This window comes from Lactuca saligna, chromosome 8 (genome assembly GCF_052625555.1).
Source record: "Lactuca saligna cultivar CGN05327 chromosome 8, ASM5262555v1, whole genome shotgun sequence".
NCBI classification, from domain to species: Eukaryota; Viridiplantae; Streptophyta; class Magnoliopsida; order Asterales; family Asteraceae; genus Lactuca; species Lactuca saligna.
Window position 1 is genome coordinate 277048139 of NC_136424.1, and position 15841 is coordinate 277063979.

Below are 15841 nucleotides of genomic sequence, written 5' to 3' on the forward strand. Positions count from 1 at the left end.
TCTCTGAGAGATTTTTCTTGTATCTCAGATTTCTTTGATGCTTACAATCAGCCACCTGTTTTCGATTTCTGTGAATGTTGGCCTTTTGTTTTGAAGCATGGGCATAGTATGCACTTTTTGCTGAAGACGTATCACCAGTGGTTTGCACAGGTTCATCTAAAGGAGTTTTAGTTCCTCTTGTGCTTGGCACATCTTACTTTGTAGGCTCATTTAATGGTTCGGGTAAGTATCTAAGTTTTACCCTCCATGAGATTTTCTGAGAAAGACCCTTCATTTCATCTCCGTTGTCGATTGGGGCCGACCTGAAGAATTCATCAGATCCATCAACATTATCTTCTTCTACCATAGAAGTTAACTCTGCAGTTTGTTGTGGAGTGATTATCGGCACTATGTATACTTGGTTTGGAGTGGTTTGAACCTTTTGGTACACAACAAATTTAGATTTGAGAGCTTTGGACTTGTCAGTAGAGGAACGAGCGAACTCAACAGAGTTTTCAGAAATTAGGTTCTTATTGGACTTGGGTTCATTTTTGGCTGATTCAGAACAGTCTACCAAATCCTATACATAAATTTCACTCATGTCATCATCCTCATTAAGTTCAGATGTATTTTCATCATCAATTTTGTTTTCTGAAATTAAATTGGCATTCAAGGAGTCAAATATTTGTATAGTTTCAGCTCTTAATTCCAATTTATCATTTTCATCTAACAGATTTTTGAGCATGTCCTTGTGGTCCTTGGACATTTTGTAGGATTCAATTTTGCCCAGACCTACTTTGTAAGCAGGGGACACTTCGTCAAAAGATATAACACTTTCACAAGTGTAGGCTTCAGCATCAATTTCATCCTCCTTTAATTCAAGGAAAGGAAAAATCATGCGATGTAGCTTCTTCCCTATTTCACAATCAAGATGCAACTGGGTGATGTTAAAATAGAGTCTCTTAGCAATTAAACAAAAAACATTTCTCTGTTTAAGAATTTTAAGATTATCTCTTTGCAAATAAATAGAATCATCTTTAGATCTTATTAACTCCTTTTCCTTCTACTCGATCCACATTCTTCGTTCCTCAATCTTTGAAGACATCATGCTGATCTGATCAGTTAGGTTAGAATTCGTGACACAAGTTTGGGTGAGACTGCTACTTATGCTAGAGAATTTTGACTTCAAATTATTTAATTTCTTTTCATAATTATTAGCAGGTATTTTTAGAGAAGCAAGAATATCTTGTACCTTTTTTATCAACTTCTCACATTCGTTGATCTGAGCACTGACAGCCTTGGCAACAAAACATCTGTCCTCTCGCTCTCTTTCTTCTTCAACTCCCCCATCAGTTGTGTATCCTCACATTTGGGACACACCCTCGGTCACTGCAAAGCATCTTCCAATTGACTGCTCTGCTTTTGCCATCATAACTTTTTCGTGAGTAGGCTTCCTAACTTCATCATCCTCCGAATCTATGGACCAGACCTCCACACCTCCAAACTCATCACTGTTGTTTGAACTCTGCACAATCAAAGCATTCATAGTAGAGTTATTAACAACAGACTTTCTTTTCTTTATCTCCTCCAATCTTCTCAGGAGGCTCGCTTCCTCATCATCTTCGCTTGTCTTCTCTTCTTTCTTTCTCAGCGTGCAGTCTTTAGCAAAAATGATTTTTGCCTCCACAGTAATGACAGTCAAATCCTTATTTGCCTCCAATTTTAGCTTCCTTCTTTGACTCTTCAGATTTTGATCCCATCTTCGGTTCCTCCTTGATCCGTTCGGCGCTATAACTTCCCTGTCAGTTTCGGTTCTTCTTGGCTGGGAATTTCTTCTTGATGAATTTTCTGGGGTTTGACACCATCATTGCATATTCTTCGTTGGTTAGATCAAAATCCGCAAGATCTAATTCCTCTTCTTCTACTTCAATCGAACTCTTTCCTTTGGAGACAAGAGCTAAGGAACCAAGACCCGAAATTACATTTGTTTCCTTTGATGAGGCATTCTCATGGGATTTTAAAATGCCCACAAGTTTTGCCAGAGAGTATGACATGAACTGTTCATGAGCTCTGATAGTTGAAACAACTGTTGGGTTTTAGCCATAAGAACTTTCCTATGTGCGCATGCAAAACCCTATTGCTCGGATCTAGGCTTTCTAATAAACATGCTTTGAATCCAAGACTTCTAATAGCTAATTAGGCTAAATAACAATGATGAAACAGATCTAGAACCATACCTTTGAGTTCCTTGTTGATCTTGTTGTCTTGGAGCTTCTAGAGTCACAATTGTCACTCCTCTAATGGCTTACAAACACCAATAGCAAGCAAGATGATTTAGGAGAGTGGAGAGGGGAGGAATTCAGCCAGAGTATCCTTGCTTAAGGTTGTGTTTCGAATTCCCTTACCCATAGAGTCTATTTATACTTGTAGACTCCTTAAGGGTTTCACCCTAAACCCTAATTGGATAATCTTCTCTTAAGGCTATCCAAATCCATTCCATAGATAACCCTATGGACGATTTTGAGCTATCCTAAAGCTCCTAGAATCCGTCCAAGGTCAACCCTAATGGATTTACAGTCTAAAGCTAAACTATCAAACAATTGACAGTTTATACCCTCTTATTTAATTAATCTCTTTAAGTCACCAAATTAATACCAATTAATTTATGACTTATATTAATCAAATAGCTAAATATTATTTCTTATAATATTTACTCTCTCTTAACAAATCATCCTTCAAGTTGCTATGGTGAAGGCAACCCAAAAGGACCATGCACAACCGAATATAGTTATAGCCTTAGACACTATTCCAACAGTCTCCCACTTGGATAAGTCTAGTAACTATACAAGTACAATACGGTACGCAATCGTAGCTCTCAAAGACGCTGTCAACTCTGATCTAATCAATCTTGTCCTTTAGATAAGGGATCGTACAGTCCTCTGTTAGATATCATGCTGACAATCCTATGGAATGGTTAGTCTAGCATTTAGATTTCTCGATCTTCGATTTATTTGACATAGAACTTAATCGAACACATCAATTCAGTTCTGACCGGGCCCGGCACATAAGTCAAATCAAATCATCGAGTGGCCAAGATATCTCTTCTATCCTCTTAGGATAAAATTTACAGATAAACATCGACTTATATGCATTTACTTATTCATTAACCAACTATACACAACAATGCGTTTTATAACATCAAGTTACTGATGCGTTTTCGCATTATCAATGCACAATCAATTAACAAATAATAAACCATATATCTAGGTTTTAAGACCATATGATATTATCATCTTGCGATCACCTTTTATATCGTATTCCATAAGGTGATTCCAGCAAGCGCGGGTTTATTCCAATGCTCAAAACCAGTTCATAAGCACTCATGAATGTTGCAGCAACCCTTGCTATGTCTAACACCATTTAGAGATTCTACACACCAATTCATGACAATCTTCATTCATATCTACTCCCAACATATGAACGATTGTGGACCATTTGAATAATTCGATTATTCCTAATAACCTCAATTATTCTGGAAGTCAAAACATGCAAAGTGAAACAATAGTTAAACAATTAACATGTGATAGTAACATTAGTTATAAATAAAACTTCTTTATTTATTCATCAAATGTCAATTACATTTATCTATTATACGTTTCTAATACTATCTAATCTATGCTAATATCATCCTTCAGCCCAATACTCCTAGCATGCTGCAAGTGCTTAACCCTACTCAGTCCCTTCGTCAGCGGATCTGCTGGGTTGTCTTCTGATGATATCCTCTTCACTACGAGTTGTCCTTCTTCTACACGATGTCTAATAAAGTGATATTTTCTGTCGATATGTCGAGATCTACCATGATCCCTCGGTTCCTTGGTCAAGGCAACCGCACCTTCGTTATCACAGAAAATTTCCATGGGCTCCTTTATGGCCGGCACAACTCCAAGATCACCGATGAAGTTCTTCAGCCATATTGCCTCCTTCGACGCTTCGCTCACTGCGATGTACTCTGATTCGCATGTTGAATCAGCTACGGTTTCCTGCTTGGAACTTTTCCATGTCACTGCTCCTCCATTTAGGGTAAAAACCCAGCCCGACTGCGAACGGTAGTTGTCCCTGTCGGTTTGAAAGCTGGCGTCACTATACCCTCGCACCTTCAAGTCATCACTCCCTCCAAGGACTAAGAACCATTCTTTCGTCCTCAGAAGGTACTTAAGGATGTTCTTCACCGTAATCCAATGTGCTTTGCTAGGGTTCCCTTGATATCTGCTAACCATGCTCAAAGCGAAGGCTACATCAGGGCGAGTACAAGTCGGGATGTCGTTTCCTATGAGTAATATGTCATAGCGAAGCACTTCCCGAGGTCCTTCATAGCGAAGCACTTCCCGAGCCAGGACTTAACCTCCTGCAGAGTCGGGATGTCGTTTCCTATGAGTAATATGTCATCGACATATAGAACGAGGAAGCTTACTACACTCCCACTGGCTTTGACATATACACAAGATTCGTCTTCGCTTCGTACAAATCCAAACTCTTTGACTTTCTCATCGAAGCAAAGATTCCATCTGCGAGACGCTTGCTTAAGTCCATAAATGGACTTCTCAAGCTTACACACTCTATTCGGATGCTTCGTATCCACAAACCCCTCTGGCTGAGCCATGTAAACATCCTCAGCCAACTTTCCGTTAAGGAAAGCGGTCTTGACATCCATTTTCCAAATCTCATAATCATGAAATGCGGCAATCGCTAGCATCACTCTAATAGATTTAATCTTCGCAACTGGTGAGAAGGTCTCATCATAGTCAACTCCGGGAGTTTGAGTAAAGCCCTTCGCAACTAATCGCGCTTTGTATGTGTGTACGTTCCCATCCACGTCGGTCTTCTTCTTGAAGTTCCACTTGCACCCTACGGTCTTACGTTCGGGCACATAATCAACCAAATTCCAAACTTGGTTATCGTACATGGATTGGATCTCGCTATCCATCGCCTCTTTCCATTTCGCAGACTCCGGGCCTGCCATGGCTTCCTTATAGCTATTAGGTTCATCAAGATTTACTAGTGTACCATCACTAATATATATGTCCCCTTCGGTAGTAATATGAAAACCATAAAACTGGGGATGAACTCTAACTCTATCGGAACGTCTAAGAGGTAAGGATTCGTCAATCGGTTCAACCGGAGTTTCCTCCTCGGGTTGAATGCCAGCGGTAGAGGTTCCTTCATCTATCGATTCTTGAATCTCTTCAAGTTCGATTTGCCTCCCACTGTCTCCTTGGCTTATGAGTTCTCGCTCTCGGAAAACTCCTCTCCTCGCAACAAAGATAACATTATCTTTCGGTCTATAGAAGAGATATCCAAAGGAAGTTTGCGGGTAGCCGATGAAAATACATCGCTCACTTCGAGGTTCAAGCTTGTCGTGAGTATCTCGTCTTACGAAAACCTCGCAACCCCAAACCTTGATATGTGCCAACGAGGGAGCTTTCCCCGTCCACATCTCGTGAGGTGTTTTGGCAACCTTCTTGGTAGGGACTCGGTTAAGGATATGGGCGGCAGTCTCTAAGGCATACCCCCAAAAGAAGATAGGTAGTGAAGCACGACTCATCATAGAGCGAACCATATCCAATAAGGTTCGATTACGCCTTTCTGCCACACCATTCAACTGCGGTGTCCTAGGAGGCGTTAATTGCGAAACTATTCCACACTCCTTGAGATAATCGTGGAATTCAAGACTTAGGTACTCTCCTCCTCGATCGGATCGAAGCATCTTGATTTTCCTGCCCAATTGATTCTCCACTTCATTCTTGAACTCTTTGAACTTTTCAAAGGTTTCTGACTTTTGCTTGATTAAATAGATATACCCATATCTACTATAATCATCGGTAAAGGTCACATAGAAGCGGTTCCCATCCTTCGTGGTTGATCTAAAAGGTCCACATACATCGGTATGTATTAGGTCTAATAGTCCCTCACCCCTTTCACAAGTGCTCGTGAAGGGTGACTTAGTCATCTTTCCAAGCAAACAAGACTCGCATGTGTCATCTTCCCTAAGGTCGAATGACTCCAACACTCCATCCTTTTGGAGTTGGGCTATGCGTTTCTTGTTGACATGTCCAAGACGACAATGCCACAAGGATGCTTTATCCATACTAGTGGAAGAATCAATATTCAAAACATCATTTCCTAAGTTATCAACAATCATAACAGTTTCATATATTCCATTACATGGTATAGCTTCAAAGTAAAAGACACCATTTAGATAAGCCAAAATAGAACCATTCTCATTATTAAAAGAAAATCTAAATCCTTGTCTATATAAACCATGAAATGAAATGATGTTTCTAGCCATTTCTGGCGAATAGCAACAATTGTTCAAATCTAAAACTAAACTATTCTTAAGCACTAAAGAATACACTCCAATCTTGGTCACAGGCGACGATCTTCTGTTCCCCATGATTAGATTGATCCTTCCTTGCTCCACATCCCTACTTCTTCTTAGTCCCTGCACATTAGAACAAATGTGATAACCACAACCGGTGTCAAGAACCCAAGAAATAGCATGATTAGAATCGTTAGATTTGATTGCATATATACCTGCGAAAGATGGCTTGATCTTTCCTTCCTTGATGGCTTGCAGGTAGTCCGGGCAGCTTCGCTTCCAATGTCCTATCTTGTGGCAGTGGTGGCACTCTGCCTCCTTCGGGTTAGAGCAGGGCTTAGAGGGATCAACTTTGGTCCCACTAGAAGAGGAACCATCTCGGGCTTTCACCTTTCGATAGTTATTTGAAGAAGCTTTCCTCTTCTTTCCCTTCCCTTGACCAATAGCCAAGACAGGAGCAGCGGATGGATTGGGAGTTGGTGCAACAGACTTGTCCTTGAAATTGCTCTCAGCAACCCTCAAGAGACCTTGGAGTTTACTTAGAGTGACCTCCTCTTTGTTCATGTGGTAGGTCATCCTAAATTGATTGTACATCGGAGGCAAAGAGTGAAGCACCATGTCGATCGCCAAATCTTCGCCGAAGTCAACATTTAACTTGCGAAGGCGGTCGACATACCTTTGCATCTTTTGCAAGTGCACGGTAAGAGATTCTCCATGACCCATCTTAGCGGAAATCATGTTAGTGAAGATCTCGTAACGCTCTTGTCTCGCGTTTTGGTGGTACCTCTCCAACAAGTCTTGATGCATCTCGTATGGATACATGTCCTCGTAGGACTTTTGGAATTCGGAGTTCATGGTGGCGATCATGATGCAATGTACTTTCGTCGCATCTCGCTCATGAGTTTCAAAGGCGGTGATTTCGGCGGGAGTAGCAATTTCGGGGTTGATTTTCTCGAGCTTCTCATCGAGGACATACTCTTTATCCTCATAGCGAGCAATGGTGCGAATGTATCTTATCCATTCGCCAAAGTTCGTTCCATCGAAGGTGACCTTTTGGCAAAGGCTCATCAACGTGAAAGAACTAGCAGCAGCGTTGTTTGCGTTTGACATCTATAGAAAGGACAAAGATAGATTAGAACAAGAATCCCTAATTATCACCCAATAAGAAAAATTAGGGCTAGGATCCAACAATAACATTTACATACTAGAAAAGGGATGCCGTAATCTATTATGCAAATAAATTGAAGGTAAGTGAATGACGATTCACTAATTCTCCATCACAAAACTTAAACTTTTAGTCCTAAGTGTTTTTGAGAATTCCTAGGTTCGGATGAGATTCATTGAACTATTCAATGGCATGTTTAAATCTCGATATGCCCCTCTTGTTTGTGACTGGGATGCCGAGGATCACAAAGCGGGTGTGAATTACCATGCAAATTTACATGGTGCCTTCATTGTTACGATCACCTATTCGATGTGCCGGTAAACCACACACGCTCCATCGAACTATGATAAACAATGAATCACCCTTTGCCACCTTCGCTTAGAACCAATTAGTGTGCCGGTAAACCACACACGCTCCACTAACATCTTAGCAAGGTGCAAAGTGTAATTTCATGGGATTGCATCAATTCACTTTTCCTAAAGTAACTAAGATTGGGAAAAAAAAATTTAAAAATTTAGTTACTTCGTATTTCTTATTATACTTTTAATGCGAGGATGAGGTTGCCCTATCCTACCCGTTCGGCTAACGACCCTCCACCAATCAAGCAAGCGGTGGGTGTGAGTGTACACCCATTAAGCGCCATTTTATAGGCCGCAACCTTATACCCACCTTATAGATCGGCTTCGTGAATGAGGCCTACTAACGGTAAGACTAGCATTTAGTTATACATATACATATTATACTATTAATATCATACTAGTATAGGGTTGTATTTTAAACTTTTTAAAATCTAGGGATTGAAATTTAAGTTGTCTAAATTAGAACTTTTAATCACAAATATAAATTTCAAAACTATAGGGTAGGTTTTAAACATTTAAAACATGGAGGATCAAATAACAAATAATTTCAATTAACAATTAATATCTTAATTATCTTTATTTGATTTATCTTTGATTTCTTTGAAGATAATTACCAAAAATAATCAAAATAATTAATTAATTATCATATAAGGAAACTAAATATTTAATTAGTTGATAATTACCTTTAACTAGATCAAGATAACACTTATATTTATCAAGAAAACGGATTCATATTGATCTAATTAGTTTATGGAAAGTTTGGATAAGATAAACACAAAGAAATCCCGAATTTGGCCCTTCCTGACGCTTGGACTCGCCGAGTGCACAAAGGGACTCGCCGAGTCAGGTCTACTCGACGAGTCCACCTTGGAACTCGACGAATCAGTGAATCAAAATCCAAAAACTCGAATTTTGCAGGTTTGTTTCAGTTTTTCAAGCAACAATTTGTAGAAAACCAATCTAGGCTCTGATACCACTGTTGGGTTTTAGCCATAAGAACTTTCCTATGTGCGCATGCAAAACCCTATTGCTCGGATCTAGGCTTTCTAATAAACATGCTTTGAATCCAAGACTTCTAATAGCTAATTAGGCTAAATAACAATGATGAAACAGATCTAGAACCATACCTTTGAGTTCCTTGTTGATCTTGTTGTCTTGGAGCTTCTAAAGTCACAATTGTCACTCCTCTAATGGCTTACAAACACCAATAGCAAGCAAGATGATTTAGGAGAGTGGAGAGGGGAGGAATTCGGCCAGAGTATCCTTGCTTAAGGTTTGTGTTTCGAATTCCCTTACCCATAGGGTCTATTTATACTTGTAGACTCCTTAAGGGTTTCACCCTAAACCCTAATTGGATAATCTTCTCTTAAGGCTATCCAAATCCATTCCATAGATAACCCTATGGACGATTTTGAGCTATCCTAAAGCTCCTAGAATCCGTCCAAGGTCAACCCTAATGGATTTACAGTCTAAAGCTTAACTATCAAACAATTGACAGTTTATACCCTCTTATTTAATTAATCTCTTTAAGTCACCAAATTAATACCAATTAATTTATGACTTATATTAATCAAATAGCTAATTATTATTTCTTATAATATTTACTCTCTCTTAACAAATCATCCTTCAAGTTGCTATGGTGAAGGCAACCCAAAAGGACCATGCACAACCGAATATAGTTATAGCCTTAGACACTATTCGAACAACAACGGACATCCATTCAGGTCTGAGACCATTCATGAAAGTGACCTTTTGTTCAATCACCTTTCTTTCAATCCCATGATTTATCATGTTACTCAAAAGCTGATTAAAACAATCCAAAGTTTGGATAAGTTTTTCTTCGGGCTTTTGCTTAAAGTCGCCAAACTCAGATAACAGGAGGGTTTGAATAGAGTGTTCCAAATCTTCATCTGTGGAATATAATTCCTTCAATCTATCCCAGATCTCCTTAGTTGTAGCACAAGAACATACCAAACGAAACGTATCTGATTGCAGCGCAAACCTTATCATCCTTAGAGCTTTGATGTTGCACTGAAACTTCTCTTTTTCATCCTGAGGAATGTCTTGTACGTCATTGACAAGCTGATTGTATTCTTTCTGCATTTTAACAATCCTTGATGTGCTAGAATGAGCGAATGGGCCCGAAGTTATTGCTTCCCAGATTATATACCCATTGTCCTCCGACCCAGTCACGTAATCTTCAAAATGATGTGTCCATACTTCATACTCTTGCGTATACAAAATCGGTATTCTTGTTGTAGATCCTATGTTGTTGGAAATATTGATCGGATTAGTCTGTGAATCGTCCATGGACATTGTAAATACTTTTGATGAATAACCTGTAAAAGACCAGACTTGTAATATTTCGTTAGGGTTGGATTAACAATTAATGAGATACGTCAATAAAGAGTGACGACTCGATTAATATCAATCAACGCGAAATTAAAACACTATGAGCTCCTTCGACAGAAGAGGTGTGTATGGATTACACAGTCTCCTGCTCTGATACCAATTGAAGGGTTAAGAACTCTTAGATTGATTAGATCTTTCACAAGTACGAAAAAAGTAATCAAACAGTTTAAGAATAATATGAGTAAGAACACAAAACAGAATCAAACTTATACTTATGATTCAAACAAAGTCACGCCTCAGCAGAGTTCGATGAAGAACTTCCATTGTAGAGGCGAGCTAGGGTTTACAGTAGATCTGAAACAAAAAAAATCAAATCGCTAACTTCTAAGTTTGCATGCATGCAGCTTATATAATAAACCCTAATACAAAATTATGCACGGCTGGACAAGCCTAATACCGACATTCAAACTGGGCTATGGACCGAGCCCATGATGCAACCCAATAGACTCAACAAAATCAAAATCGAATCGAAAATTTAAGTTTTTCATTGAAAAATGTTAGTTTTCAGTTCAATCTTCAAAAACCAACAACTATTCTTCAACCGAAAACCTTTGAATCTTTAGAAACCGAAAATTGTTCTTAAACCGAAAAATTTTGAATCTTCAGAAACTGAAAACTGTTCATCAACTGAAAACCTTTGAATCTTCGGAAACCGAAAATTGTTCTTCAACTGAAAACCTTTGAATATTCAGAAACTGAAAACCCTTGATCCTTCATAAACCAAAAACCCTTATCACTCAGAAACAGAAAACCTCCTTTTACTTCAGAAACCGAAAACCTTATTTTCAATTATCACCACTCAACCGAAAAAACCTATCTACTTGTTCTTTTTATTTGTTTTTCAAGTTAAATTTTATTAAAATTTTCCAAAACAAAAAAATGGAATCTCAAAGCATGTCAGCTCACCATGAATTGGATGCGATTATGGGAACCACTTCTCGAATTCCATGACTGTTATCTACAGAAGGATTTCCAAAATGGAAATATCGGATCGAAAGTACATCAAAATGAAGGATTTCATGATATGGAGAAGTATTCTTAGAGGTTGAATCCGCATTACAACTTTATTGGAAGATGGAACCATAATTAATAAGCAAGTTGAGAACTACACTGATGATGATTCTGAGAGAGTCGAGGAGCAGGAAAAGGCTCTTGCTACACTCACCATGGCATTATCTCGGGAAATCGCCCAAGGTTTCCATGATTATACATCAGTAAAGGCCTTATGGGAAGCACTGACAGAAGTTTATGAAGGAAACGAAGACATGAAACAGAGTCGCCAAGACATGATGCGACAAAACGTCAATATGTTTAACTATGTCCTGGGAGAAACACTTGAGAATCAGTTTCAAAGGTTTGTCACACTCACAAAAAAAATGAGCTCTGATGGTGTGATGGTTACAAGATCGGAGATCAACAAAAATCTGTTGAACTCTCTGCCAAAATCTTGGGATATGAATGTCTTAGTGATTAAGAAGACCAAAGATTTGAACCATTTGAGTTTGGCTGAAACAATGGCGATCATCAAGGCTTGAGATCTCGATCATAAGCAAAGGGAGATTAACCATGTCAATTCATACTCCACATCAAATCTTGGGATCCAAACCACCAACAACACTGCTTTCTTAAGATTTTCTACTCCTCAAGCTCCTCAAGTTCATATTCCTCAAGTTCAACCCTATGTGGCTCATCAACCCACCTTATACGTTACACCTCAAATGCAACACATTAAAGTTCCTCAACCTTAAACTTTAGCTCAACAAGTTGGTTCTAGTATTGGTTCATCCACAGCTGCACCAGTTCAATCTCATGGAATCAGTCCTCAAGCTTCATTTTTAAAAGAAAACGAAGAAATCTGGCCCTTGCCACTGGTTTGGTAAACTGTTACAATGCCTTTGTGGGCGGAGAACTCTCCTCACAAATCTCATTTGCTGACTTAGACCAGATCTATCTTGAGGATGCAGAAGAGATGGATATTACATGGAAGATGTCCATGGCGGTTTTCAGGGCAAAGCAGTTCTCCAAGAAAATAGGAAAGAACAATTGGAGTGTGAATTCCGACAACAAAGTGGGACTCACAAAAGGAAAACTGCGATGTTACAACTACCATGAGCCTGGGCATTTTGCAAGGGAATGTCCATAACTAGATCCAAGAGAGATTTGTGAGTGAACCATGGTGCCGGTGACATATGTCAACAATGGATCTTCGTCAAGCAATCAGACTGCTAACAAGGCAGTGGTGGTCTAATCCTTTAATTGGAAAGACCAAATGTAACATCCGAAAAATACAACCAATTTAAATTTTTCAAAACAACCCGATTTTCATTAAAATGTTTACAAAAAGGTTTTCAATACAAATCATTAGAGTATTCCCCGAATCACATTGCTACAAAATCATGAGGAGCGGTACGATCGCGCCTTCGCCTTGCCACAGTCTCCTGAAGAACCTGAAAAACATTAAACCACAACTATAAGCCCGAAAGCTTAGTGAGATACCCCCAAAATACCAACCACGTATACGTCCTTCCAAGCTGCAACCTTCCGGTCCAAAACATATAAAACATACATAACATAACATAACATAGAACAGCCATGCATATCGGGTCTACTGTGTGACTGGTCCGCCGTATCAGGCCTTCAGTCCATCGGATCCATCCTCCAGGTCTGGTCATGTCCTTCGAGTCTACAGTGGGGTTGGTCCGCCCGCATCGGGCATTCAAGCCACCTGGTCCACTCTCTGAGTCTACAGTGTGACTGGTCCGCCCGCATCGGGCCTTCAGTCGGCCTGGTCCACTCTCCGAGCCTCGGCACGTCTGGTCCGCCCTCGTGGGGCCTACAGCCTATTCGGACGGCTTGCTAGGCCTTCAGAACAACCAGTCCGCCCTGGGTATCTTGGCCTACAACACAAAGCAGGACCCGCCTCAACCCATCTCCAGTCCAAACAACCATGTGCACAAAACATACATTCATATAACAGTCATAGTCAACAAACCGAGCAAGCAGATCACATTGCATATCATTACCCTAACCGGGTTACCGACCTAACCGGTCACTAGCATAGCATCACTCTGTATATCGGGAAACTGACCTTAACAAGATCTCCTAGCATGTACCATCCTAACCACCAAGATGCAGACATATCAAACAATAACATAATATCCATATCCGAATCTCAATCCAATAAAGGGCCGGCCTTGGTGCCTTAGACCCTGTTGATATAGTGAGGATAACTCACCTTGAAACTGTCGGCTAAAAGGATAAGATCCCGCTGTTGTGAACTTTGACACGAACTCCTCCACTGAACATCAAAACATACAACCCAATAAATACCCTTAATTACCAAAATATCCCTGGAAGACAACTGGTCAACCTTGGACAATTCAAAGTCAACCCCTGACTGACCCTACTCGCCGAGTCAACCCAATGACTCGCCGAGTCCATATGCTCAGAACTTCCTTACATCAGCAACCCAACTCGCCGAGTCACCCCAAGACTCGTCGGGTCCAACAAATCTGAGTCCACTCGCACCCAACTCACCGACTCATCCCTTGACTCACCGATTCATCGACTTAACCAGAAATATTAGGACTTCCTCGACAAGAATTGCCGAGTCCAAATGGACTCGTCGAGTCCAAGGCTATCTTCAACCTACTCGCCGAGTTGTTCTTCCAACTCGTCGAGTTCCAGGCCATCTTCAAGCAACTCGTCGAGTCCACCCATGTGACTCGTCGAGTACCACCGGTCTGAATCCATACAGAAGCATCTCAGGACATGCAATTGATCCAAAACATAGATCCAACCTCCTACAATCCATCCATCACGTAAATGATGGGTTTTAGCCATAAGAACTTTCCTATGTGCGCATGCAAAACCCTAATGCTTGGATCTAGGCTTTCTAGTTAAACATGCTTTGAATCCAAGACTTCTAATGACTAACTAGGTTAAATAACAACATTGAAACAGATCTAGAATCATACCTTTGGATTCCTTGTTGATCTTGTTGTCTTGGAGTTTCTAGAGTCACAAATGTCACTCCTCTAATGGCTTACAAACACCAATAGCAAGAAGGATGATTTGGGAGTGAGGAGAGAGGAGGAATTCGGCCAGAGTATCTCTACTTTAGATGGTGTGTCGAATTCCCTCACCCCTAGGGTCTATTTATACTTGTAGACTCCTTAAGGATTACCGCTTTAACCCTAATTGGATAACTTAGACTTTAAGTTGATCCATATCCTTTCCTTGATAACCCTATGGACGATTTTGGCTTATCCAAGCCCTAGAAATTGTCCATCCTATCTAGGATAAGGATTTATAGTCTAAAGTGTAACTATCAAACAATTGACAGTTTATACCCTCTTATTTGATTAATCTCTTTAAGTCACCAAATTAATTCCAATTAATCTATGACTTATATTAATCAAATAACCATATATTATTCCTTATAATATTTACTCTCTTTTAACAAATCATCCATCAAGTTGCTATGGTGAAGGCAACCCAAAAGGACCATGCACAACCGGATCAAATACTTGCCTAATATAGTTGCAGCCTTAGACACTATTCCAACAGTCTCCCACTTGGATAAGTCTAGTAACTATACAATTCGGTTTGCAATCGTAGCTCTCAAAGACGCTATCAAACTCTGATCTAATCAATATTTTCCTTTAGATAAGGGATCGTACAGTCCTCTGTTAGATATCATGCTGACAATCCTATGGAATGGTTAGTCTAGCATTTAATTTCTCGATCTCCGATTTATTCGACATAGAACTTAATCAAACACATCAATTCAGTTCTGACCGGGCCCGACACATAAGTCAAATCAAATCATCGAGTGGCCAAGATATCTCTTCTACCCTCTTAGGATAAAATTTACAGATAAACTATGACTTATATGCATTTACTTATTCATTAACCAACTATACACAACAATGCGTTTTATAACACCAAGTTACTGATACGTTTTCGCATTATCAATGTACAATCAATTAACAAATAATAAACAATATATCTAGGTTTTAAGACTATATGATATTATCGTCTTGCGATCACCCTTTATATCATATTCCATAAAGTGATTCCAACAAGCGCGGGTTTGTTCCAATGATCAAAACCAGTTCATAAGCACTCATGAACGTTGCAGCAACCCTTGCTATGTCTAATACCATTCAGACAATCTACACACCAATTCATGACAATCTTCATTCATATCTACTCCCAACATACGAACGATTGTGGAAAATTTGAATAATTCAATTATTCCTAATAAACTCAATTATTCTGGAAGTCAAAACATGCAAAGTGAAACAATAGTTAAACAATTAACATATGATAGTAACTTTACTTATAAATAAAACTCCTTTATTTAATCATCAAATGTTAATTACATTTATCTATTATATGTTTCTAATACTATCTAATCTATACTAATATCATCCTTCAGCCCAATACTCCTAGCATGCTGCAAGTGCTTAACCCTACTTAGTCCCTTCGTAAGCGGATCTGCTGGGTTATCTTCTGATGATATCCTCTTAACTATGAGTTGTCCTT

At 39.5% G+C, this 15841-nt stretch overlaps 1 protein-coding gene across 1 annotated transcript; it reads left to right on the forward strand.

Moving 5' to 3' along the window:
- Positions 1–11457: 11457 nt before the first annotated feature.
- Positions 11458–11826, forward strand: LOC145010679 (uncharacterized). Its single transcript, XM_078969189.1, has one exon. It carries the CDS (start codon positions 11458–11460, stop codon positions 11824–11826), a length of 369 nt encoding a protein of 122 aa, XP_078825315.1.
- The last annotated feature ends 4015 nt before the right edge of the window (positions 11827–15841 follow it).